The sequence below is a fragment of the Muntiacus reevesi genome, chromosome 5 (assembly GCF_963930625.1).
Source record: "Muntiacus reevesi chromosome 5, mMunRee1.1, whole genome shotgun sequence".
Lineage (NCBI taxonomy): Eukaryota > Metazoa > Chordata > Mammalia > Artiodactyla > Cervidae > Muntiacus > Muntiacus reevesi.
The window spans coordinates 47,471,386-47,498,573 of record NC_089253.1 but is presented as its reverse complement, the minus strand read 5'-3'; the positions used below and the strand labels follow the sequence as shown (position 1 = coordinate 47,498,573).

The 27,188-nt window shown below is 48.6% G+C and overlaps 1 protein-coding gene across 1 annotated transcript; it reads left to right on the top strand.

Moving 5' to 3' along the window:
- The first annotated feature begins 148 nt into the window (after window positions 1-148).
- On the top strand, window positions 149-25,480 carry LOC136169311 (involucrin-like). Its single transcript, XM_065937099.1, has 6 exons — window positions 149-826; window positions 11,320-12,006; window positions 15,634-15,768; window positions 17,580-17,783; window positions 23,770-24,483; window positions 25,391-25,480. Exons 1-6 carry the CDS (start codon window positions 149-151, stop codon window positions 25,478-25,480), a joined length of 2,508 nt encoding a protein of 835 aa, XP_065793171.1.
- Window positions 25,481-27,188: the final 1,708 nt, after the last annotated feature.

Below are 27,188 nucleotides of genomic sequence, written 5' to 3'. Positions count from 1 at the left end.
ACATGAGCGAGGAAGAGAGGAGACTGTGGGTAAATCAGGGAGGATGTGTGGAAGGGAGTTGATGCAGGAAAGCCATAAGAACACAAGATTCCAAACATGAGGAACACAAGGTCTGGGGGCAGAGACTCAGATCTTGCACTGACAGCAAATGGGGACGCAGCAGCTGGACTGGGAGCAGCAGGGTCTGCAGCAGCTGGACTGGGAGCAACAAGGCTTGCAGCAGTTGGACTGGGAGCAGCAAACGGGGACGCAGCAGCTGGACTGGGAGCAACAAGGCTTGCAGCAGCTGGACTGGGAGCAGCCACAGGAGCCACACCCCCCTTTGCCGCAGCCAGAGCAGGAGCAGGCTGGCACACAGCAGCACACGGGCACACAGCAGCTGGAGCCGCAGCCTCCACAGGAGCCGCAGCCCCCCTTAGACCCCCCACAGGAGCCACAGCCCCCACACGAGCCACAGCCCCCCTTAGACCCCCCACAGGAGCCACAGCCCCCCTTAGACCCCCCACACGAGCCACAGCCCCCTTTGCCACAGCCGGAGCAGGAGCAGGCTGGCACACAGCAGCACACGGGCACACAGCAGCTGGAGCCGCAGCCTCCACAGGAGCCGCAGCCCCCCTTAGACCCCCCACAGGAGCCACAGCCCCCACACGAGCCACAGCCCCCCTTAGACCCCCCACAGGAGCCACAGCCCCCCTTAGACCCCCCACACGAGCCGCAGCCCCCTTTGCCACAGCCGGAGCAGGAGCAGGCTGGCACACAGGAGCAGATAGGCACGCAGCAGCTGGAGCCGCAGCCTCCGGAGCAACCAGAGCAGCCCATGGTTCTGGTGGGTTGAGGGTGGAGCAGGTCAGAGGAGCAGGTGGAGAGAGAGAAGGTGCTCAGTGTGGGGCCTCCTGGGCCAGGAGCCTCTATATATCTGCAGGGTCAGGTGTGATGCTGGGCACATGCTCACTTCCTTGTGACTGTTTTTATGCTTTTTCTAGCCCTGTTTTCCCTTTTGCTGCTTCCTACTTCCTCCTAGCTCGGGAGGAAGCATCCACTTTCCTTGTTTCCTCTTTATTCTCTTCCCCTTTTTCTTGGCCCCTGTACTTAGGACCTCAGGCTTCAGTGCTTCCCCAGGGGCTCCAGGGCACTAGTCACCTGGCCTCTCTGCTGACCTCAGATGACCTACAGATGACAGAGTCCACTCAGGTGCTCTTAGCTTTGCTGTGTTGGCTTCTCCCTGACAGTGTTAATCTTACATGAGTAGAGTTTAAAGATCATTCTTGGTCTTTACTGGAAACAGTTAAAAAAAAAAAAAAAAAAAAAACTAGAGAAGAAAGCAGATTGCCTGTAATCCTGTCACCTGAAGATGGCTTTTTGTTTGGTTTCTAGGCATGAACAAGTATGTCGGTAGTTTTGCCTCTTTTTACCAGAGCCTCTGTCAGTTCTCTGGGAATGCCCTTTTCTTTAATATCCAAATAAGAAGGATTATAGCCCCAATCCCCTCATCTGACTCATTGGTAAGTGGACTGATGCTGGGAAAGACTGAGGACAAGAGGAGAAGGGGGTGACAGAGGACAGGTGGGTGGATGGCATCATGGACTCAATGGATATGAGTTTGAGCAAACTCAGGAGACAGGGAACTCGGAAGGATGCAGAACTCGGGAGGACAGGGAACTCAGAAGACAGGGAAGCCTAGTGTGTTGCAGTCCATGGGGTCGCAGACACGGCTGAGTGACTGGACAACAACCCCCTTCCTGGTGTTATAAGGGAGCCCCTTTCCCTCCCTGGGTGGTTTTGCCCTTCCCAAGGGTCTTTGGTCCTGTTCTTCCCCTCTTCATTCAAACCATCCCCTCCTGATGCTGCTTCTTTTGGCTTCTGGTCCTCCCTCCCAACCTTGCTCCATGTGAGGAAGAGAGGTTCCCCTCTAGTCACCAAACCATTGGTGATTCAAGGACACTGTTTGAAGGGATGGTTTTAAGCCCTGAAGAGGGCGTAAGAGGATTACTCTACTGAAAAGGAAGACTTAAGCCTGTGTCCCAGGTATCAGTACACCCGAATCCACTTGGGCACCAGCTCCTCCTTGAGCCCCCAACCTAGCTGCCCTTGGCTGGGCATCCTCCCTTTTCATGAGAATTCCCTGCCTTTTTTCCTGCTTTTCTTTCAGTGTCTCCCTCTGATTCTGGTCCTGAGAAGGAACCCTGCAAATACACAATGCTATCGGTAAAGATGCACCTTTCTCCTCGTGAAGTTTGTCTTCTACTTGATTACACAGTCAAGTTCCCTCACCAATCTGCAGCACGAATGTTTGGTTGTACCCTTATCTCAGGGCTTCTTAGTAAACAGTCAGATAGTGAGCTCTACATCTGTGGGTTTGACTAGATTTCCTGGTATTGAACCATCCTTGCATGCCTGGAATAAACCCACGTTGGTCATAGTGTATGTTTAGTTTGATACAGTGTTGGATTCTGTTGATTAATATTTAGAAAATTTGCATCTCTATTCAGAAATAAAATTTGGAGGGGATTCTAGGAAGATGGCAGCTTAAATATGTAGCATGTCTCCTCTGTTGTCCACTTTGGTTCCAACCCATGTGTTTTTCAAGGGCAGCAGGCAGGGAGGTCATGAATGGGGTTATGGATGAAGTTTCAGGCTTTCCTTGAAACTCTGGACTTGAAGAGAAGTAGGAAAGAGTCAGGACCCTGGCCTGGGGAAATATTGGGATGCAGTGGGTCTGGAGGGAGACTTGGATCCTTGTCAACAGTCACTGGTCATATAGATGAGAGTTTGTTTCTACGCTCTCAATTCTGTTTCATTGGTATTCGTGTCTGTCTTTATGTGGACCACAGAGGACCCCGGAGCAGAGTGGGAGTCAGGTCAAGTGTCCTCACTCTCTGTCCCCAAGGAGGTAAGAAGAAGGAAACATGAGTCCTCTCTACTTCCAGGAGCACAGTGGGAGAGTCCTCTCTACTTCCGGGAGAACAGGGGCAGAGTCCTCTCTACTTCCAGGAGCACAGTACGAACACGGCGGAGCAGAGTGGATTCCACCTGATGCCCTGGTGGGGGTCTGACCTTCCCTTTGTGCTGCCTAATGGTCCCCAGGGCCAGAGCCCAGAGACCCTTCCACGTCCTGTGAGAATGCAGCCAGCACAGGTGTCCTAGCAGATGGCGTGGATGCCACGGGGCAGCGAGAGGTCTGAGATCCCACTTAACGGGTGATGGAATTGGAGGCCTGGGCACCAGTTCCCAACAAGATGGAGCTGCTGGTGTGGAGGCATGACAAGTAAGCGACAACAAGACTGAAGAGTCTCTAAGGGGAGTCAGAGGCACACCCAAAGATTTACAAACATTTCATAGACTTTATTTTTCTGGGACAGTTTTAGGTTGACAGAAAAAATGGAGTAAAAAGTACAGAGGATTCCCTTACACACCCTTTATTTCCACCCATACGATTTCCCATATATATATATTTTTTAACATTTTCCATTAGTGTGGTACATTGGTTGCAGTTGATCAGCCAATACTGATCTATCATTACTTAACCAAAGCCCGTGTTTTATTTTATTTATTCATTTGTGGGTGTATCAGGTCTTAGCTGCAGCATGTTGGCTCAGTAGTTGTGAGTTCAAGGGCTCTCTAGTCGTGGCACACGGGTTTAATTGCCCCTCAGCATGTGGAATCTCAGTTCTCCGACCAGATATTGAGCCCATGTCTCCTGCATTGGAAGACTGGACTCTTAACCACTGGACCACCAGGGAGGTTCCCATAGTCTACGTTAGAGTTCACTCTTCGTGTCATACATCCTGTGGGTTTCGACGAGTGTTGTGTTATACAGAATGATAGTTTCACTGCCCTAAACATTCTCTGCCCTCCATTTGCTCATCTCGTCTCCTTACCATCACCCACCCCCACAAACCCTGATCTGCTTACAGTCTGCACAGCTTCGCCTTTCCCAGAAGGTTGTGTGGTTGGGGTCATACGGTGTGTAAGCCTTTCAGATTGGCTTCTTTCACTTAGTAGCATGCTTTTAAGGTTCCTCTCTGTCTTTTCCTGCCTTGATAGATCATTTCTTTTTTAGCGCTGAGTAATATTCCACTGTCTGGATGGACCACAGTTTATTTATCCACTCACCTACTCAAGGGCATCTTGGTGACTTCCAATTTTTGGTCATTATTAGTAATACTGCTGTGAACATCCATCTGCAGGCTTTTGTGTGGACACCATTTTTCCACTCCTTTGGGTAAATACCAAGGAATGTGAGTGTTGACTAGTAAGGTAAGAGCGTGTTTAATTTTTCGAGAAACTGCAGAAGTGGCTGCATCGTTTTGCATTCCTACCAGAGTGTCCGTAGTGGTATCTCATTTTCACTTATAATTGCCACTCCTGAATGGTCTACCCCACGGGCTTGTTTTCATGGGCTTATTTGTCATCTGACATCTCTTTGGGGATGTGTCCTTTCAGATCTTTTGCACACTTTTAAATTGTTCATTTTAAGTTGTTCGTTTCCTTTTGTCAAGTTTAAGAATTCTTTGTGTATTTTGGATACCAGTCCTGTATCTGAGACATGCTTTGGAAAGATTTTTTAACTTCTACCCCTGGCTGTGGCTTGTCTTTTCATTCTCTTAACAGTGCTTTTGCAGAGCAGGTATTTTTAATTTTAATGAAGTGCAGCCTATTGTTTTTTATGGATTACATTTTTGATGTGTCTAAGAAGTCCTCACTAAACCCAAGGTCACCAGGTTTTCTCCCATTATCTCTTTAAACAGTGCATGTGTGTATTTATTTCTGACTGCACGGCATCTTTGCTGCTGGGCGTGGGCTTTATGTAGTTGCGGCAGATACTCTCTCGCGGTGCCTGCGCTTCTCATTGTGATGGCCTCTCCTGGTATCTCATTGTGGTTTGGGTTTAAATTTCCCTGATAACTAATGATGCTGCAAACCTTTCCATGTGCTTGTTGGCCATTTCTAGACCTTCTTCAGATAAATATCTGTTCAGATCATTTGTCCACTTTTTCATTGGGTTATCTGTCTCTTTATTTTTGAGTTGTAAGAATTCTTAATATATTCTGGTTACTAGGCCCTAACAGATATGTGATGTGTAAATATTTTCCCCATTCTGCTGGTTATCTTTTCACTTTTTTGGTCGTGTCCTTTGATGCACAAACTGTCAAAACTTCAGAAAAGTGTGATTTTCTTTTTTTTGTTGCTTGTGTTTTGGTGTCATACTTAAGAAACCATCGCTAAATTCAAGGTCATGAAAATTTACCCCCATGTCTTCTAAAAGTGTGGAGGTCCAGTCTTCTCCGCATCATTCTTTTTTTTTTTTTTTTTTCCTTTTTGGCTGTGCTGCTCAGCTTGTTGGATCTTAGTTCCCCAACCAGGGGTTGAACCTGGGTCTTTGGCAGTGAAAGCACGGAGCCCCAACCACTGGACCTCCGGGGAAGCCCCTCAGCACTGCTTGTTGAAGGACTATCCTTTCCTTGTTGATCTGGGCATCCTTGTCAACAGTCGCTGGTCACAGACGGAGGTTTGCCTCCAGGCTCTCGAGTCTATTCCATTGGCCTGTGTGCCTGTCCTGCTGGGACCACACTGTCTTGACTACAAGAGCTTTGTAGTAAGTTTTGGAATCAGGAAATGTGATTCTCCTTTTTAGCTATGTTTTTTAATTATGCTTTTAAACTGTGTTTCTCTTTGGAAGGGCTGTTTTGCCTGTTTTGGGTCCCTTGAGTTCCCATGTGCATGTTAAGATCAACTTCTCAGTTTCTACAAAGAGGCCAGCTGGGATTCTGATGGAGGTTTCATTGAATCTGTAGATCAATTTGGGAAGTGTTGCCATCTCAGCATCACTAAATCTTCTGATACATGAAGGCTATATTTGTCAGCCTGAGCTGCCACAACAAAGTACCATAGACTCATGGCTTAAAGAAAAGAAATTTATTTTCTCACAGTTCTGGCGGCTGGAGTCCAAATCAACATGCTGCCCGACTCAGCTTCTGGTGAGGGCTTGCCCTTTGGGTTGTCAATGGCTGCCTTCTCTCTGTGTTTTCCACATGGTCTTTCCTTAGGATGTGGGTGCACAGGCGTGGGGGAAGGGAAAGAGAGAGACAGAGAGAGAAAGAGAGGAGAGACAGAGAGATGGAGAGACAGAGAGAGAGAGGGAGGGAGGAGGAGAGGGTTCTCTGCTCTCTCTTCTCATAAAGACCCTTCTCCTAGAAGTTCCCTGTCTAGTGGTTAGGATTTGGCACTTTCATTGCTGAGAACCTAGAGATATGACCAAAAAAAAAAAAAAGGACACTTCATACAGGATGAAGGCCCACCCTTGTGACCTCACTTAACCTTAATGACCTCCTTTAGAGGCCCCACCCCCAAATACAGCCAAACTGGGGCTTAGGGCTTCAACGCAGACTTTTAGAGGCACATAAACACAGCAAACACGTGACAGTTTTTGATTTACTTGGATCTTTAGTTTCTTTCCATAGTGTTTTCTCATCTGCAGAACATCAGTTTCACACTTCCTTTGTTAAATTTACTCCAAAGTATTTTATTCTTTGTGGAACTACGGAATCGCATTCTTAATTTGATTGTTCACTATAAGTGAACAGACATGCAATCAAGGTTTGCATGTTGACTTTGTAGCCTGAAAACCTGCTGGAGTCATTTATCAGTTCTAAGATCTATAGTCATTAACAGCTCTTACAAATTCACAGGTAGAGTACAAACAATCCAATAGAAAATAGGCAGTTATATGAAGAGCAAATTGTTGTGTTCAGTTGTGTCCGACTCTTTGTGACCCCTTGGTCTGGAGCTGGCCAGGCGTCTCTGTCCTTCACTATCTCCCCGAGTTTGCTCAAACTCTTGTCCATTGAGTCAGTAATGCTATCTAAACGTTTTATCCTCTGCCGCCCCCAACGAAAAGTAGATCAAATTCCTTGGTAGTCAGATAAAAGCAAATCAAAGTAAGAATGAATTATTTATGTCTACCAGTTGGGAAAAAATTAACAAGAATAATAGCAACTACTTCTGGTGAATTTGAAGAAGAGGGTGCCCTTATACGCTTTTTCTGGGAATATAAATTGTTACAGTTTCCTTTTCTTGAAAACAACAACTAAAACAGGTGATATCAATACAATTTGACTTCAAATCGCTAAAAATAAAAGCAAACATAAACACACACATAGATACTTTATATTTAGATTAGCATTGGCCAAAAAATACCAGCCAATTAGAAACCAATAATAATGCCCTTTAAGGAGATTAGATGAGCCACATCAGTTGGATGGGAGAAATTTCCCTGAGGCATTGGTTAGTGATAAATGCGTTGTTGTTGAGTCAGTAAGTCGAGTCCGACTCTTTGTGACCTCACGGACCGCAGTTTGTTAGGCTTCCCTGTCCTTCACTGTCTCCCGGAGTTTGTTCAAACTCATGTCCACTGAGTCGGTGATGTCATCCAACCATCTCATCCTCTGTTGCCCCCTTCTCCTCCTGCCTTCAATCTTTCCCAGCATTAAGGTCTTTTCCAATGAGTCAGCTCTTCACATGAGGTGGCCAAAGTACCAGAGCTTCAGCTTCAGCATCAGTGATAAATGTAGTTGCAGATAATGAGCAGAATACCATCCTATTTTGTTGCAAACAATGCAGAATGTCTCCTGCATGTATTTTGGGTGTGTCCCTGAGGCTGGGATAGCATGGTAGTTGGGTGGGGTTGGGGTGGGGGGAGGTCGGTGGGAGGCTGCCTAAGAAGATGACACTAGAGAAGTGAGTCCAGCGTGGAAACTGTGGTTGTCTAGGTGTAAAGACAAAGAGCCGAATAAAAGTCAGACCTTCATCCACTTCCTGGGAGGGGTATCCAGGGTAATATGTGTTATTGGAAAAAATCAAGTTGCTTAAAAAGTAAAGTGAATAGTGTAATTCTAGTTGGTTTTCGAAGAGGGTAGTTAAAATGCGTGCACACGTGCCTCGTCACTAAGCTGTGTCTGACTCTTCGTGACACCGTGGACTCTACCCTCCAGGCTCCTCTGTTCGTGGGATTTTCCAGGCAAGAATACTGGTTGCCATTTCCTCTTCCAGGGGATCTTCCTGATCCAGGGATCGAACCACTGGTCTCTTGCATCTCCTGCGTTGGCGGGCAGGTTCATCACCACTGAGCCACCTGGGTAGCCCATACGTTAAAATGCCGCCATCAGCAACGTTTGATCTGAGAGCTTGTGTGTGCTTTCCTGTGAGTGTCCACGGGGTGTTTTCCTATTGCAAAGTGGATCCCCCAACAAATCACATTATCGGAGGGGCTTTCTCATCAGGGGCTCATGTCTTATTAGGACCAAGAGAGTGGCTCTAAGGGTTCTGGATTTCATGGGCCTATGGAATTTTACAAAACGGTCCTAGGGAACGACTGATTGTTGGCAGCTTTTATTTCTGCCATCGAGGCCGTGGAAAAGCGCCCATCGCTGAAACCAGTGTCAGGTATCGCCTCGATTGTGAGCAGAGATAGAAACTCAGTGGCAAGGTTAGCTCTTTGCATTGAGTTTTCTTCTTCCTTTTTACCACTCAGCATGTGGGATCTTAGCTTCCTGATCAAGGATTGAATCCATGTCCCCCACCCCTTGCCCCGCCATTTTAAATTAATTTAAAATATTTAATAAAAAGAAAAGAAAATGGGCCCATAAAGACCACCTGTCCTGGTGGCTGTCTGTCCATGGTTCCAAATTCCTGAAGTGGCAAATTCAGCCGTGGACCTTTAGGACAGAGGATAGAGGATATAGTGGGATGTTATTTCCCACTGGCCCCCAAATACAGAATGCTTACACTAATCTGGCTTTCAGCTTTTGCCAGCACCCACCTGGCTAAGTGTTGTCTTAGCCAGTGGACCTCCAGGGAAGTCACTGCATTGCACCATTTCAACTTTGTGAAAAACAGATTTTTCCTTTTTTTTTTTCCCTATGGGTGGGGAGAGTTTTGCCATAAACCAGAACCTTCTTGTCTCCTGCCGGCCTTGGGAAGCGTCACTGCTCTAGTCTTACGGGGAGGAGGCTGCCGCCCACGTCTGTGTCCCAAGTGCCCACAGGTCCTCCATGTGGCTGTGAGCTCCGCACTGTGATGCTGTGGCCCCGGTGATGCTCGCCCTGTCAGCCTTCCCTCCAGTTTCCATGGTGCCATCTCAGCACCCAGCATAACCTGTGGGCTGATCATGCTCTTCCTGTCTGCTCCTCTCGACTGGACAGTCAAGATCTCGAGAGCAGGTCGTCTACACTGTTTGCTGCTATTTCCTGAGTCAGAACAGGGCCTGGTACCCGCAAGTGCTGAATAAGTGCACATGGAGCCGGTGAGGGCTGGCAGCCTCTGAAAACCAGAGATGTTTCTCCTCTGAGAGGCCATGAGTTCCGGGGTCTAGAATGCCTTACTTTAGGAATTACTTAGACAATCTGGATCATTTCTTTTTATCATTTATGTGTTATTTTAAACCATATCTTTGAATCAAAAATATGTGAAATTAAAAGACACTTGCTTCTTGGAAGAAAAGCTATGACAAACTTAGACAGCATATTAAGAAGCAGAGACATCACTTTGCTGACAAAGGTCCGTATAGTCAAAGCTGTGGTTTTTCCAGCAGTCATGTATGGGTGTGAGAGTTGGATCATAAAGAAAGCTGAGCACCGAAGGATTGATTCTTTTAAAATGTGGTGCTGGAGGAGACTCCTGAGAGTCCCTTGGACTGCAAGGAGATCAAACCAGTCAGTCCTAAAGGAAATCAATCCTGAATAGTCATTAGAAGGATTGATGCTGAAGTTGAAGCTCCAATACTTTGGTCACCTGATGTGAAGAGCCGACTCATTGGAAAAGACCCTGATGCTGGGAAAGATTGAGAGCAGGAGGAGAAGGGGAAGACAGAGGATGAGACGGTTGGATGGCATCAATGACTCAATGGATGTTAGTCTGAGCAAACTCCGGGAGATGGTGAAGGACAGGGAACCCTGGTGTGCTGCAGTTCGTGGGGTCACAAAGACTTGGACACGACTTAGTGGCTCAGCAGCAACAAAATAAATGTGTAGTTTAAAAAGGTTCATGAGATAAGCTCAGAGTCTCATAAGAGGCTGGTTCGGACTGCGTCAGAGCAGAACAGAGCACCAGCCAAGCAATGAAAGCGGAGTGTTATTAAGGTCCCGAGGGCGCAGAAGCTGAGAGAAGGCCACGTCCCAGTGCGTCCTTCCTGACACCAGAGCCATCCTTTCAGGTGACAAGGACGCACAGATGTCCGTGCCCTCTGCCTGATGCCCACCTGAGGATGGAAAACTTACATCACCGGATCACACTGGCTGTATTTGCAGGCACCGCCCAAGTTCTCGCTTCTGTAAATAATAATCTGACTCATAGACTTATCATGTGTTTCTGAGGAATAACCAGGAATTGTCCCTTAGGACACATTCTGAGAAAACGCAGCTCTCAGCTTTGTTGATTTTTGCTATGGTCTCTTTAGTTTCTTTTGCATTTATTTCTGCCCTAATTTTTAAGATTTCTTTCCTTCTGCTAACCCTGGGGTTCTTCATTTCTTCCTTCTCTAATTGTTTTAGGTGTAGAGTTAGGTTATTTATTTGGCTTTTTTCTTGTTTCTTGATGTGTGCCTGTAATGCTATGAACCTTCCCCTTAGCACTGCTTTTACAGTGTCCCATAGGTTTTGGGTTGTTGTGTTTTCATTTTCATTTATTTCTATACATACATTTGTAAATGTCATGAGACTTCACCAGTTTTCACTTCCACTGGTGTTTCTATGGTGTTTCGTCTACAGAGCAAGTAAAAAAGAACCACAGTGAGCCCCAGGTGTGTGTTGGAGACCATGTTTATTTAGGGGTTCTTTGGGGTCTGGAGCAGACCTTGGTGGACAGAGGACAGAGAGAGCAGGTGCTGGAGAGCAAGGTCCAGGAGGAGGGGAAATGGACTGGGGGTCCTGGGCAATCCCAGGACTGGGGAGCGTTAGCGACCTCCTGGGGGTCTTGAACCCACACAGTTCAGGTATTACAGGTGGTGAAGAGAGGTAATGGGAGGTGGGCTGGTCTCTGGCAGTAACAGCACTAATTGGTCCTTGGAGCCAGTGAGGAAAGTGGGGGGTGTTTCTGGCTCAGCCCCAGGTAAGAGAGCAGAGGTGAGGATGAGAAGTTGGGGAGAGAGCACGAGGTGGCCCTGCTGCGCCATCAGGACCCAGAGTCTCAGGCGGTGCCTTTCCCGATGAAGATGCATGAGGCTCTGCGTTCTGAGGATACCGGGTGTCTCACTGGCCATGGGAGCTCAGATTGGAGACACTTGTCGGGGGTTCAAGGTCACAGCTTCAGATCTTGCACTGACAGCAAACGGGGACACAGCAGCTGGACTGGGAGCAGCAGGGTCTGCAGCAGCTGGACTGGGAGCAGCAGGGTCTGCAGCAGCTGGACTGGGAGCAGCAGGGTCTGCAGCAGCTGGACTGGGAGCAGCAGGGTCTGCAGCAGCTGGACTGGGAGCAACAAGGTTTGCAGCAGCTGGACTGGGAGCAACAAGGTTTGCAGCAACTGGACTGGGAGCAGCAAATGGGGACACAGCAGCTGGACTGGGAGCAGCAGGGTCTGCAGCAGCTGGACTGGGAGCAGCAAACAGGGACACAGCAGCTGGACTGGGAGCAGCCACATGAGCCACAGTCCCCCTTAGATCCCCCACAGGAGCCACACCCCCCTTTGCTGCAGCCGGAGCAGGAGGAGGCTGGCACACAGCAGCTGGAGCCACAGCCCCCACACGAGCCGCAGCCCCCCTTGGACCCCCCACACGAGCCGCAGCCCCCCTTGGACCCCCCACAGGAGCCACAGCCCCCCTTGGAACCCCCACAGGAGCCACAGCCCCCCTTGGACCCCCCACAGGAGCCGCAGCCCCCCTTGGAGCCCCCACACGAGCCGCATCCCCCTTTGCCGCAGCCGGAGCAGGAGAAGACGGGCACACAGGAGCAGACAGGCACACAGCAGCTGGAGCCGCAGCCTCCGGAACAGCCAGAGCAGCCCATGGTTCTGGTGGGTTGAGGGTGGAGTAGGCTAGAGGAGCAGGTGGAGAGAGAGAAGGTGCTCAGTGTGGGGCCTCCTGGGCCAGGAGTCTTTATATACCTGCCAGGACAGGTGGATCATATACTGACTTCCTGTTAGTGCCACTTCTCCAGGGCACACGAGTGAGAGTGTGTGTGTGTTTGTGCACACACTTCCTGTCCCTGGCCTCTCACTGGCTCTGTCCACCATCTCCTCTCTCATGTTTCTAAATTTGATCTCTTGCCATTTTGTTTTGCACTTATTAATGGAAAGAACGTTCCAGAATTTGTAGCTTTCCCGGACTTTTCTAGATTGCAATATCTGCCATTCATAGGTGTGTGTGGCTCTGTCTATGGGGTCCCAAAGAAAGCCCAGACCCCCACTTATCTGCAGGTGCCTTTGTACTTCTACTGTCCCAAGAAGGTGTTTGTTGCAAAACCAAACGTGAGCCGGCTTGCCCAACACACAGCAAAGCCAGTGTGCTGACACAGGCTGCCGGAAAGAAGTGCCGTGTCTGCTGCAGGCATCAAGCAAGGAGAATTTGCAGCTCAGGTTTAGAAGACCTGAACTCTCCCATGGTTTCAGAGAAGGGGCTTTTTTTTTCTTTCCGAATTACATTTATTTATTTATGGCCATGGCTTGCAGGATCTTAGTCCTCCTTGTAGGGATTGAACCCGCGCCCTTAGCAGTGAAAGCATGGAGTCCTCACCATTGAACTGCCGGAATTTCCCCGGGGAAGGTCTTTAAAGACAGTGTGAGGGAGAGGGTCACAGGGTGGGTGACTAGCTCGCGCCCAGCTTCAGAAAGGTCATAGAGTGAGGTAATAGGGTGATGTTTCAAGAGCCTCAGTCATCACCCTCCTGGTTCCAGCTCTGCTTGTGGGCAGCCTGCACTTAACTTCTTCCACCTGGTGGGGGTTTCAGTGTCTGCAAAGCAGCCCCAGGATGTGGCTCACGACATGATCGACAGCTGCTGAGGAGGAAGTAGTTTATGGCTAAACTATTACTACTATGTCTTGCTTGACTGTTTTCCTTTGCTTCTGCTTTTTTTTTGCTTCTCTGATTTGCCCTTTGGAACTCAGGGAAGGCCTTGGAGGCTAGACCTTTTCTGCAAACAAGAGGCGGGGAACACGGGTGGGAGGTCTGTCCCTGGGAGTTGATGTTCCTGATGATTTTGGATTTTCTCCACATACGATCATGTCACCTGTGAGCAAGGACAGTTTTATTTCTTCCTTCCCAGTCTGTATGCCTTTTATTTCCTTTTCATGTCTTCGTGTGTTAACTGCGGCTTCCAGCGTGGTGCTGGAAAGCAGTGGTGAGAGGGGTGCGTTTTTGCCTTGTTTCTGATCTTAGTGGGAAAGCTTTGTGTTTCTTACCATTAGGTATGATGTTACCTGTAGGTTTTCTGTAGGTGTTCTTTATCAGTTTGAGGAAGGTTTCTATTTCTCATTTCCTGAGAGGAAATCATTGGCAATCACCATCAGACAGACTGAAGTTTGTATAGATCACATCAGTTCGGTTCATCTGCTCAGTCGTGTCCGACTCTGCAACTCCATGGGCTGCAGCACGCCAGGACTCCCCGTCCATCACCGACTCCCAGAGTTTACTCAAACGCATGTTCATTGAGTCAGTGATGCTATCCAACCATCTCATCCTCTGCCATCCCCTTCTCTTCCTGCCTTCAATCATTCTCAACAACAGGGTCTTTTCCAATGAGTCAGTTCTTCGAATCAGGTGGCCAAAGTACTGGAGTTTCAGCTTCAGCATCACTCCTTCCAATGAACACCCAGGACTGATCTCCGTTAGGATGGACTGGTTGGATCTCCTCGCAGTCCAAGGGACTCTCAAGAGTCTTCTCCAACACCACAGTTCAAAAGCGTCAATTCTTCACCACTCAGCTTTCTTTTCTTATAGATCACATAAAGGCCCATTTTAGATACATAATTTGCAAACATTTTTTTTCCAATCTGTGTTGTCTTTTCACTTTTATAGTGATATTATTTGAAGCACAAATGTTTTTAATTTGATAAAGTCCAATTTATCCATTTTTTTCCTGTTGCTTTGCTTTTTGTGTCATATCTAAGAATCCTTTGCCAAACCCAAGGTGGTGAAGATTTACACCTATGTTTTCTTTTAAGAGTTCCATAGTCTTAGCACTTGTCTTGAGTCTACTGTTGAGATTGATGTGTTTGTTGATTGCTGCCCTGGGTCTTAGCTGCGGCCCGGGAGCCGCTCTCTAGTTGTGGCTTATGGGCTTGGGGTCCACGGCTTGTGGGATCCTGGTCTGCAGGGGTGGAGCCTCTGTGCCTTTCATTGCAATGTGGATTCTTAAGCACTGGACGGCCGGGGAAGTCCCTCTTGGATCTCGTTCTGGTTAATTTCTGTGTATGGTGTGAAATAAGGCCATGTGGGTCTCCAGCTGTCCCAGTGCCATGGTTGAAAGAGTCTTTTCCCCCCTTAGACAGATCCCTCCCCACAAGGTGGGAGTGTTTGGCTGCCGGTGATCACCAGTGAATGATATTCATCATCCTTGCCCCTGGAACACACAGTCCTGTCTGCAGAGCCCCCGCACCCACTGCCCCTTTGGTGACGGGCTGTGCAGTCTTTGTGTTTCCCTCCACAGCTCTTGGCCTGGGCCTCTCTGGTACCCTGCAGGGCTTTTCCTAACTCTGAGCTTCTGGGAGACAAGATTGACTCCCACAGACGGTTTCAGGCTCTGTCCCAACTCTTCTTGGTGTTGACAACGCCAGCAGTCCTGGAGGGGCAGCACAGGCGGAAAACTAAATGCAGGGCCAAGCTCTTGGCTGAGGCCTCTGGTCCTCTATCTGGCAAAACGAGGCAAGTGATTTTCCCCTGACATCCAACGCTGGACTTGACATGATCGGTTCTTTAAAAATTTTATTTTTAATTGGAGGATCATTGCTTTTCCATGTTGTGTGGTGTCTGCCATGTAAGGTGACTCGGGCACAGGTAGGCTTACGTCCCCGCCCTCTTGGCCTTCTCTCCCACCTCACCCCATCCCACCGCTCGGTCGTTAACGGAGCGCTGGGCCGAGCTCCCGGTGCCAGAGGGCAGCTTCTCACGGGCCGTCTGTCTGATGCGCATCTGCGAGCTTCCCAAGAACCGTCTGTCTGACGCGCGTCGGCGAGCTTCCCACGGCCGTCTGTCTGACGCGCGTCGGCAAGATTCCCGCGAGTCTGTCTGACACGCATCGGCGAGCTTCTCATGGCCCCTCTGTCTGACGCGCATCGGCGAGCTTCCCAAGAACCGTCTGTCTGACGCGCGGCGGCGAGCTTCTCATGTCCCCTCTGTCTGACGCGCGTCGGCGAGCTTCCCGCGGGCCGTCTGTCTGACCCGCGTCGGCGAGCTCCCCGCGGGCCGTCTCTCTGACGCCTGTCGTGCGTGTGATTCAGGGCTGTTCCCTCAGTTCACCCGCCTCTCCCTCCCCCACTGGTCTGCTCTTCCTGTCTGCGTCTCTGTGCCGCCCTGCCCGTCGGTGCGCTCAGCAGCGCGGTTTTGCGGGGTTCCGTGTGTGTGTGTGTGTCAGCGTGCAGTGTTTATCCTTCTCTTTCTGACTTGCTCACTCTGCATGTCAGGCTGCAGGCTCACCCCTCACTAGGACTGGCTCAAGTCCATTCCTTTCGCGGCGGAGCGCGGCCCCGCCGTGAGCGCGTGCCGCCACTGCATTCATCCTTCCGTCTGTCAGCGGGCGTGCAGGCCGCTCCCTGGTGCGGGCAGGCTGAGCGGCGCTGCCGTGAGCGCGGGCTGCATGTGTCTCTTTCCGATGACGGTTTTCTCAGGGTGCATGCCCAGCAGCGGGACTGCTGCGTCTTACGATAGCTGTCGTCATAGCTTTCTGCTAAATCTCCACAGAGTTCTCCACAGTGGCTGTATCAATTTACATTCCCACCGACTGTGGAAGGGGCTTCGATGTGATCTGTTTTTTTTTTAATGTTTATTTATTTGGCTGCACCAGGTCTTAGCCACGGCACACCAGGTCTCACGCTGCAGCGTGTGGGATCTAGTCTCCTGGCCAGGATCGGACCTGGGCCCTCTGCACTGGGAGCACGGAGTCTTAGCCTCTGGACTGCCAGGGAATCCTGATGTGATCTGTTTCTTCATGTGACTGAAGGGCATCTGGATACTGCGTTCTCATTTCTGTGCTTTGCTTTTGATTTCGGGTGGGATAGTGGACCTACCATGAGTGTTTACTGCTCCTTGAACTTCTGTTCCCACGTGACCAGCACACCTGAGACTCAGGAGTGCTCACAGTGTCCCAAATCTGAGTATTTTTTTAAAAAAAAGTTTACTAATGTTTAAAATTAAAAATAGAATATTAAGGAAGCATCAGCTCATCCACCTCTGAGCTACACATGGTTTTGATCACCTGCTTATGATATTTTGTGTCCTGACTTTTTGTCACTACATAATAACAAAACCACAGTGATCCCACAGGCATTGGTACTGTTTGTCTGGAGGCCCCTTACCATCCACCCAGAGAGTATATCATAAGTCATATAAACAAGTGTCAGCCATTCAGTTTTAGGTGGTGGCTAATTCCATCTTCTGATAAACAATTTTGTGTTAACCAGCTTTTTCAACAAAATTTGTGAATTTGCAGTATCCTTTCCTCCCAATAAATACTGAGAACGCAGAGCATGGAATGAAAAGGTCTGCCTGTGGGTGTCCTTGGGGTTAAGACTTCGCCTTCCAATGGAGGGGGCGAAGGTTCGATGCCTGGCTGGGGAGTATCCCACACGCCTTGTGGCCAAAAACCCCAAAACATAAAACAGAAGCAGTATTGTAACCGGTGCAATAAAGACTTACAAGAAGAATGGTCCACATAAAAAAAAGTCTAAAAAATTAAAAAAAAAAAAAAAAGAGAAAAGCTCTACGTGTAATACTGTAAATTTCAGCAAATATTGCCAACACACTCTGGTTTCCATTACCACTAATGGTATGCCAGACATTTAGAAATGTCTTCTTCTGAGGAAGGCTATAAGAAAAGAATCATGGTGAGAAAAGGCTTGTTGAGGACAGTCTGTTTATTTAGTGGCTTCAGAAGCCCAGAGAAGAATTTGCTAGACGGAGGTCAGAAGGAAGAGTCACGGAAGTGGGGAGGGCTATTTGGTGGATCTGGGCCCCAGGCCCTGGGAGGTCAACTCCAGCGCTGAGGTTATGTTAGAACCAGGGCGGAGCAGCAAGAAGCCAGGAAGGAGACAGTTGGAACAGCTCCGAGCCCATCAGAGGACGAGGGCTGGGTTTTCTGGGGCTCAGCCCCTGAGCAGCCTGCAGAGGGAGGAGTTCAGCTGAAAGGAGGGAGATTCTCTTGGGTTGAAAGTGGCAGCAAATCCTCAGATGGCTCAGGCAGTATGAGGGGAACCTCTTTCTCCATCAGGAAGTGTAGAACAGGATCTCTGGTCGTGAAGATTCAGACTTCACCGCCCTGGAGAGGATGGAGTGTGCCCTGGGGGTCTGGACGTGTCACTGCTCAGAGTCAGGGAGCTGGGACTGACTGGAACCACCTGAGGTCTGAGGTCAGCGTCTCAGATCTTGCACTGACAGCAAACGGGGACACAGCAGCTGGACTGGGAGCAGCAGGGTCTGCAGCAGCTGGACTGGGAGCAACCACAGGAACCACACCCAACTTTGCCGCAGCTGGAGCAGGAGCAGGCTGGCGCACAGCAGCAGGCTGGCACACAGCGGCACACGGGCACGCAGCAGCTGGAGCCGCAGCCTCCGGAGCAGCCAGAGCAGCCCATGGTTCTGGTGGGTGGAGGGTGGAGCAGGTCGGAGGAGCAGGTGGAGAGAGAGAAGTTGCTCAGTGTGGGGCCTCCTGGGCCAGGGGCCTCTATTTTCCTGCCGGGGCAGGTGTGACCTGGGCACATGCTCCCTTCCTGGTTCCTGTCTGGCCGCGTTTGTTCTCTCCTTGCCGCTGTGCTCTCACTGACTCAGGAGCGCCCGTTTTCTTAGGTTTCTACATTTGGTGCCTTCCCCCGTTTGGCTCTATAATTAGGGCCTGAGCTCTGCTTGCCAGATCCTTCCCTGACACCCCTAGGAACTGGTCACCTGACCTTTTTGCCCATCACAAGTGACCCTCGATAGGATGGCCCAGGTCTCCACCCTGGCAGACTCCCAGGGGCCTCCTCCTCTGTGTCTGCCTGCCCAGGAAGAGGCTCGTGGCTCCAAGTGAGTGAACCCAGCTTATGCTCACTGCCCCAAATGCACCTCCTCTCAGATTTTTTAGGAGAGAATTAACTTCCAATTCTTCTTCACACTAAATTTATTATTTACCATATAAAGATTAATTTTAATTTTTTAATCAAGATAGTAGACATATAGTTTAAAATTTTCCACGAGGATTTACCCCAGGAATTTTCCTCCAGTTAAAATAGATAAATAAATTTTAAAAAATGTCTGACAGAGTAAGACATGCACATTACTAATGAAAGAATTATTATGTGCTTATGGCTACTTTAAATTGAAATAAAACTAAGAATCATATTACCAATAAAAATTATGCTTTATTTTTAGACAGTATCTAATACCAGTCTCTCATACTATCATACCTAAAAAATACATTTCCTTAATATTTGAAAATGGATCAGTGTAGTTAATCATGTTAGACCATGTCTGACTCTTTGTGACCCCATGGACTGCAGCATGCCAAGCTTCCCTGTCCTTCAGAGAAGCAAAAACAAAGTTTTTCTGTAAGACTCGGAACAAGGTAAGAATGTTCACTATTACCCCTTCTACTCAAAGTTGAGTTTGTCAAATTAAAAAAAAATGCTAGGATTTTAATTGAACACAGTAATCAATTTTTGGAAAATTGACATCTTTTCAACATTGAATCATATGATCTGTGAACATGAGTAGCTTTCCATCTATTAAATCCACTTTAATTTCTTTCAGTAATGCTTTATAATTTCACTTTAGAGAATTTTTACACCCTTCATATGATTTATATTTCTAGGTTTATGATTTTCAGTTCAGTTCACTCGCTCAGTCTTTTAGGGGATCAATTATAAATAGTTTTTGTATTTTAATAAAAATAAATATACATTTTAAAATTGCATTTAAATTTCTAATTGTTGTTGTTAGTATACTTGGAAAATTTAGTTTATATTTGTTGTTTCCCCGCTGATCCTGCTAAATTTATTTATTTATTGTGACACTTTATTTGTAGATTATTTTGGATTTTCTTTTGTGTTTGTTCATCTCTCGCCTTTCAGGATCTCCTCAACAAATTTAGTCCAGCTTAGTACTTGTCACTCCTTCACAAGGAGACCGAGAGCATTACTCGGGGTCACCGCACCCCCTGCTGGCTGGAGGGCTGTCGCTGCACAGTTCACTTGCACACGCCTGTGAACCCCAGAAGCCACGTTTGTTACTGTTGCCTTAAACACTTAGTGTATGGCTCTGCTTGGCTGCCCTGGCAAAGGACCACATCCTGGGTGTCAGAGACAATAGAAGCTTATCTTCTTACAATTCTGGAGCCTTGAAGTCCAAGATCAAAGCTGGTTTTGGGTGAGACATCTCTTTCTGGCTCGTACCCTTTCATGACCATTGCTTTGTGTCAGGAGAGCAGGGGGAGACAGAGAGCTGATGTGTCTCCTCTTCTTATAAGGACAGTGGTCCTACCGGGGTAGAGCCCATCCTTACTACTCCACTCAACCTTAATTCTGCCCTTATCAGGGCTTCCCTGATGGCTCAGCTGGTGAAGAATCCACCTGCAATGCAGAAGACCCCTGTTTGATTCCTGGGTCAGGAAGATCCACTAGCGAAGAGACAGGATACCCACTCCAGTATTCTTGGGCTTCCCTTGTGACTGAGCTGGTTAAAAGTCTGCTTGCAATGTGGGAGACCAGGGTTCGATCCCTGGGTTGGGAAGATCCCCTGGAGAAGGGAAAGGCTGCCCACTGCAGTATTCTGACCTGGAGAATTCCATGTGCCGTGTAGTCCAGGGAGTCACAAAGGGTCGGGCAGGACTGAGCGACTTTCACTCACTTTCGGCCCTTACAGGGCTTCCTCAGTGGCTCAGTGGTAACAAATCTGTCTGCAATGCATGAGATGCAGGAGATGTGGATTTGATCCCTGGGTGGGGAAGATCCCCTGGAGGAGGAAATGGCAACACACTCCAGTATTCTTGCCTGGGAAATCCCATGGGCAGAGGAGCCTGGTGGGCTGCAAGTCCATGGGATCACAAAGAGTCGGACACGACTGAAGTGACTGAGTGAGCGTTGCTCTTAACATAACAGCCTTATCTCCAGATCCTTCATGAGGGCTTCAATCTAGGAGTTTTGGGGGGGACACAATTCAGCTCATTGTGGTCATTACTCTTTTGTGTCGATCTATATATTTACACTTTCCAGTGCTGTTCACACCTTTCTGTAGATCTGTTTGATTTTATGGGGCCATTTTCCTTCAACCTGAAGAACATCTTTCAGTATTTCTGGAAGTGTGAGTCTGCTTGTGAAGAATTTTCTTAGTTTTATCTTTCTAAAATGTCTTTATTTAAGCTTCACTTTTGCAAAACTTATTTTTTTAAAGTAGAATCTCCCATGTAGAATTGTTAACAAGTTTCTTCCTTCACTCCTTTATAGATAGTGTCCCATTGTCCCCTGGCTTCCATGGTTTTTCTTGAAAAGTCAGTTCTAAATGTTACTCTTGCTTTTTTGGGAATTATGTGCCATATTGTTTGCTTTTAAGACCTTAATACTTTTTTCTTTCAGAAGATGATCATTTTGTAGCTAGGGTTTTAAAAGTTTCTTCTTCTTGAGTTTTGCTGAACTTCTTGAGTCTATGGGTTGATCTCTTTGGTTAAGTCTATAATTTTCTCAACCTCTGTCTTTTGAAATATTGCTTTTGCCCCATTTTCTGTCTTATTTCCCTCTGATTTGCCAATTACACTTATGTTAGACTTGTTGGCTCATTCCCACATGTCTTTTACACTCACTTATTGTTTGCATTCTCATTTCTATCTGCTTTGGTTTGGATGTTTTTCCACAGACTTTTTAAAAAAAAATTGAATTCCCTAATTCTGTTTTTTGTTATGTCCAGTCATCTGTTAAAACCATCTGATAAATTCTGAACCTTATATATTGTACTTTTCAGTTTTAGAATGTCCATTTTATTATATTTTTATGGACACTCTTTTGGCAGCATTTTTCTATTTATCTTTATTTTAAGTCTATGCTAGTTAACAGTAAGAGCTGAATCATTTCTGAGTCTGCTTTTGTTACATTTCTCCTTTTGATTAGTTGTCACATTTTCCTTTTTTTTTTTTTTTGCCGAGCCATGCAGTTTTCCGGATCTTAGTTCTCTGACCAGGGTGAACCTGGGTCCTGGCAGTGAAGCACCGAGTCCTAGCCAGTGGGCTGCCAGGACATTCCCTCCTATTGATGTTTATGTCTGGTAATTTTTTCTTTTTTTTACTGTGTACTGGCTATTTTTTATGGAAGAACCATAGAAGTTTTACATGGTATAATCTTCCATCATGGGAGAGCCCTCTTTTTTGGGGAAAGTTTTCTGCTATTTGGAATCCTAGCCATCTAGTCCTTGTTATTTCCATATTTCCCCGTTGTCTTTCAAATACACTTTGTGTAATTTCCCTGGCTTTATTTTAAAGTTTATTTATTTGCTTTCTGTTTGCGCCGTGTCCTGTTGCTGTGCGGGCTTGCTTAGCTGAGAGAGCAGGAGTCCCCTCTAGTTGTGGCGTGCAGACTTATCAGCGGCATCTTCTCTCGTGGAGCACCTGGGCTCTGGGCGCCTGGGCTCAGCGGTCACACCGCAGAGGCCGAGTTGCTCCACGGCGCGCCGAATCTTCCTGGGCCGGGGGTCAGACCTGCGTCCCCTGCATTGGCAAGCGGGTTCTCACCCACTGGGCCACCAGGGAAGCCCCTGATTTGTTGTGGCTGCTGGTCAGTCACTAAGTCCTATCCGAGTCCCTGCGACCCCACGGGCTGCAGAGCGCCAGGCTTCCCTGTGCTCCTCGCTCTCCTGGAGTTCGCTCAAGTTCCTGCCCGTTGAGTTGGCGCTGTTGTCTCACCCTCTCACCCTCTGCCAGCCTCTCCTCCTTTTGCCTTCAAGCTTTCCCAGCATCAGGGTTTTCTTTTAGTTGTTGTAGTAGGAATTTTGGGAGACTGCAACTTACCACATTTTACGTGGCAGTGGAAGTCCTCTTCTTTTTGTCTGCAGTATTCCCCAGTTTCACTCTGACACGATTTGTTTGTATATATTCTTGTTCTTCCTCCTGGGTATCAAGTTTGTACTTTCAATCTGAAGGATCTCCACGTGTCATCTCTCTGAGTGTTGTTCTCCTACCATTTCTTTTGATCTCTCCATGTGGGGCACTTGGTAGAGCTGGGATGGAGCCTCTGATCTCTTTTCCACGGTTCTTGGCTTCTATCTCATGGCTGAACCCTTTAGGAGTCCTCCTACAGTCTGGGTGAATTTCTCAGTGCTGTCTTCCCTCCTTCTGACAACTGTGAGGGAGAATCTGTTCTGTGCTGTCTCCCAGGTCCTGGAGACGTGCGGCCATTCTTGGTGATCCCTGGATGCATCACCAGAGTCCCGCTTCATCTTCTCCCCGTGTTCTCCCCGTGTGTGCGTCCGCCTATCCCTAAACTCCCCCTGTATATGAGGACACCTGTCAATCTGGGTTAGGAGCCCAGCCGGCTGCGTTATGACTCTGAGGAACATGACACCTATGGCTGGACAGTGGGAGTCGTTAATGTCCCACACAAAGGTCCACAATACCCTTATCTGCTTCTGCCTTATTTTTCTTCTCTAAACACCATGAGAAGGTAAATGCAGAGTGGCTGAGCCCATTGCATCTGGAACCATGGCTACAAGAGAGTCAGGAGAGTGCTATCCAGCCTCTGTGAAGTGAGACAGGAGGGGCATGCAGAGGATGCTGGCCCCAACACAGCAAGTCTGCTGCTCCCCAAAGGGAACGTCTCACCGCTGGACACTCACATCCAGGACACACACGCCACATCCTGACTCGGAGCCCAGGCCTCTCTGCCGCGCCCTGGAATGTCCCCTGGTCACTGCATCGGTGGTGGAGTATGGTCGTGGCTGGAGGCAGACGGGACACCTGGCGCTAAGTGGAGTCAGCGCCTGGTCGGCTGGCGTGCGCTCCCGGGCTCCCGGGCTCCCACTTCCAGTGAACCCCCTTGTTCATCAGTATGTTGTACAGAGACTGCTATGAAGACTTACACTGGGAATGAATTTGATTGGCAGTGACACAAGTAATTTTATTGACAGGACATTTTATTGTATTTTAACAAACAAGTATAGAAACCTGCTGTAAGGAAGGCAGTCCTGCTGGACTGGGCTTCATTGGAGAAGGAAAGTTGGATGAGATCAAACTGGCATCTTTTCTTATTGAGAAGCCAGGAGCTGGATGTTCTTGACCAGTCACTGGGAGACCCTTAACATGAGGGTCAATGCCTGGTTGTGGCGGATGATGGCCCTTAGAAGAGTCAGAAGGACAGGTGGTGGCCACCTAGTTTTTAGAGGACTGCTATCATACAACCTTCCTCTGCGTGATGATATCCTAGATGGGTGGGGACAGCGCCATGGCTCCTCATGTGAATGGTGCTTCCTCTGCTGGAGTCAGGAAATGCAGGGAAGAGGTACAGAGCAGGGTGTGTCAAGAAGAATGACCAGCCAGGGAGCCTCACAGATGCTGCAGTTGGAAGAGGTTAGCTGAATGCTGGGCTGACCATTACATCAGATCTTGCACTGGCAGCATACGGGTGCACAGCAGCTAGACTGGGAGCAGCAGGGTCTGCAGCAGCTGGACTGGGAACAGCAAGGTCTGCAGCAGCTGGACTGGGAGCAACAGGGTCTGCAGCAGCTGGACTGGGTGCAACAGGGTCTGCAGCAGCTGGACTGGGAGCAACAGGGTCTGCAGCAGCTGGACTGGGAGCAGCAGGGTCTGCAGCAGCTGGACTGGGAGCAGCAGGGTCTGCAGCAGCTGGACTGGGAGCAGCAGGGTCTGCAGCAGCTGGACTGGGAGCAACAGGGTCTGCAGCAGCTGGACTGGGAGCAGCAAACGGGGACACAGCAGCTGGACTGGGAGCAGCAGGGTTTGCAGCAGCTGGACTGGGAGCAGCAGGGTTTGCAGCAACTGGACTGGGAGCAGCAGGGTTTGCAGCAGCTGGACTGCGAGCAGCCACAGGAGCCACTCCCTCCTTTGCCGCAGCCGGAGCAGGAGCAGACTGGCACACAGCAGCACACGGGCACGCAGCAGCCTGAGCCACAGCCCCCCTTGGAGCCCCCGCAGGAGCCGCAACCCCCCTTGGAGCCCCCACATGAGTTGCAGCCCCCCTTGGAGCCCCCACACGAGCCACAGCCCCCTTTGCCGCAGCCGGAGCAGGAGCAGGCTGGCACACAGTGGCAGACAGGCACACAGCAGCTGGAGCCGCAGCCTCCGGAGCAGCCAGAGCAGCCCATTGTTCTGGTGGGTGGAGGGTGGAGTAGTTCAGAGGAGCAGGTGGAGAGAGAGAAGGTGCTCAATGTCTGGCCTCCTGGGCCAGGAGCCTTTATATACCTGCCAGGACAGGTGGATCATATACTGACTTCCTGTTAGTACTTCCTGTTTGTGCCACTTCTCCAGGGCACACGAGTGAGAGTGTGTGTGTGTTTGTGCACACACTTCCTGTCCCTGGCCTCTCACTGGCTCTGTCCACCATCTCCTCTCTCATGTTTCTAAATTTGATCTCTTGCCATTTTGTTTTGCACTTATTAATGGAAAGAACGTTCCAGAATTTGTAGCTTTCCCGGACTTTTCTAGATTGCAATATCTGCCATTCATAGGTGTGTGTGGCTCTGTCTATGGGGTCCCAAAGAAAGCCCAGACCCCCACTTATCTGCAGGTGCCTTTGTACTTCTACTGTCCCAAGAAGGTGTTTGTTGCAAAACCAAACGTGAGCCGGCTTGCCCAACACACAGCAAAGCCAGTGTGCTGACACAGGCTGCCGGAAAGAAGTGCCGTGTCTGCTGCAGGCATCAAGCAAGGAGAATTTGCAGCTCAGGTTTAGAAGACCTGAACTCTCCCATGGTTTCAGAGAAGGGGCTTTTTTTTCTTTCCGAATTACATTTATTTATTTATGGCCATGGCTTGCAGGATCTTAGTTCTCCTTGTAGGGATTGAACCCGCGCCCTTAGCAGTGAAAGCATGGAGTCCTCACCATTGAACTGCCGGAATTTCCCCGGGGAAGGTCTTTAAAGACAGTGTGAGGGAGAGGGTCACAGGGTGGGTGACTAGCTCGCGCCCAGCTTCAGAGAGGTCGTAGGGTGAGGTAATAGGGTGATGTTTCAAGAGCCTCAGTCATCACCCTCCTGGTTCCAGCTCTGCTTGTGGGCAGCCTGCACTTAACTTCTTCCACCTGGTGGGGGTTTCAGTGTCTGCAAAGCAGCCCCAGGATATGGCTCACGACATGATCGACAGCTGCTGAGGAGGAAGTAGTTTATGGCTAAACTATTACTACTATGTCTTGCTTGACTGTTTTCCTTTGCTTCTGCTTTTTTTTTGCTTCTCTGATTTGCCCTTTGGAACTCAGGGAAGGCCTTGGAGGCTAGACCTTTTCTGCAAACAAGAGGTGGGGAACACGGGTGGGAGGTCTGTCCCTGGGAGTTGTTGTTCCTGATGATTTTGGATTTTCTCCACATACGATCATGTCACCTGTGAGCAAGGACAGTTTTATTTCTTCCTTCCCAGTCTGTATGCCTTTTATTTCCTTTTCATGTCTTCGTGTGTTAACTGCGGCTTCCAGCGTGGTGCTGGAAAGCAGTGGTGAGAGGGGTGCGTTTTTGCCTTGTTTCTGATCTTAGTGGGAAAGCTTTGTGTTTCTTACCATTAGGTATGATGTTACCTGTAGGTTTTCTGTAGGTGTTCTTTATCAGTTTGAGGAAGGTTTCTATTTCTCATTTCCTGAGAGGAAATCATTGGCAATCACCATCAGACAGACTGAAGTTTGTATAGATCACATCAGTTCGGTTCATCTGCTCAGTCGTGTCCGACTCTGCAACTCCATGGGCTGCAGCACGCCAGGACTCCCCGTCCATCACCGACTCCCAGAGTTTACTCAAACGCATGTTCATTGAGTCAGTGATGCTATCCAACCATCTCATCCTCTGCCATCCCCTTCTCTTCCTGCCTTCAATCATTCTCAACAACAGGGTCTTTTCCAATGAGTCAGTTCTTCGAATCAGGTGGCCAAAGTACTGGAGTTTCAGCTTCAGCATCACTCCTTCCAATGAACACCCAGGACTGATCTCCGTTAGGATGGACTGGTTGGATCTCCTCGCAGTCCAAGGGACTCTCAAGAGTCTTCTCCAACACCACAGTTCAAAAGCGTCAATTCTTCACCACTCAGCTTTCTTTTCTTATAGATCACATAAAGGCCCATTTTAGATACATAATTTGCAAACATTTTTTTTCCAATCTGTGTTGTCTTTTCACTTTTATAGTGATATTATTTGAAGCACAAATGTTTTTAATTTGATAAAGTCCAATTTATCCATTTTTTTTTTTCCTGTTGCTTTGCTTTTTGTGTCATATCTAAGAATCCTTTGCCAAACCCAAGGTGGTGAAGACTTACACCTATGTTTTCTTTTAAGAGTTCCATAGTCTTAGCACTTGTCTTGAGTCTACTGTTGAGATTGATCTGTATGTTGATTGCTGCTCTGGGTCTTAGCTGCGGCCCGGGAGCTGCTCTCTAGTTGTGGCTTATGGGCTTGGGGTCCACGGCTTGTGGGATCCTGGTCTGCAGGGGTGGAGCCTCTGTGCCTTTCATTGCAATGTGGATTCTTAAGCACTGGACGGCCGGGGAAGTCCCTCTTGGGTCTCGTTCTGGTTAATTTCTGTGTATGGTGTGAAATAAGGCCATGTGGGTCTCCAGCTGTCCCAGTACATTTGTTGAAAGAGTCTTTCCCCCCCTTAGACAGATCCCTCCCCACAAGGCGGGAATGTTTGGCTGCCGGTGATCACCAGTGAATGATATTCATCATCCTTGCCCCTGGAACACACAGTCCTGTCTGCAGAGCCCCCGCACCCACTGCCCCTTTGGTGACGGGCTGTGCAGTCTTTGTGTTTCCCTCCACAGCTCTTGGCCTGGGCCTCTCTGGTACCCTGCAGGGCTTTTCCTAACTCTGAGCTTCTGG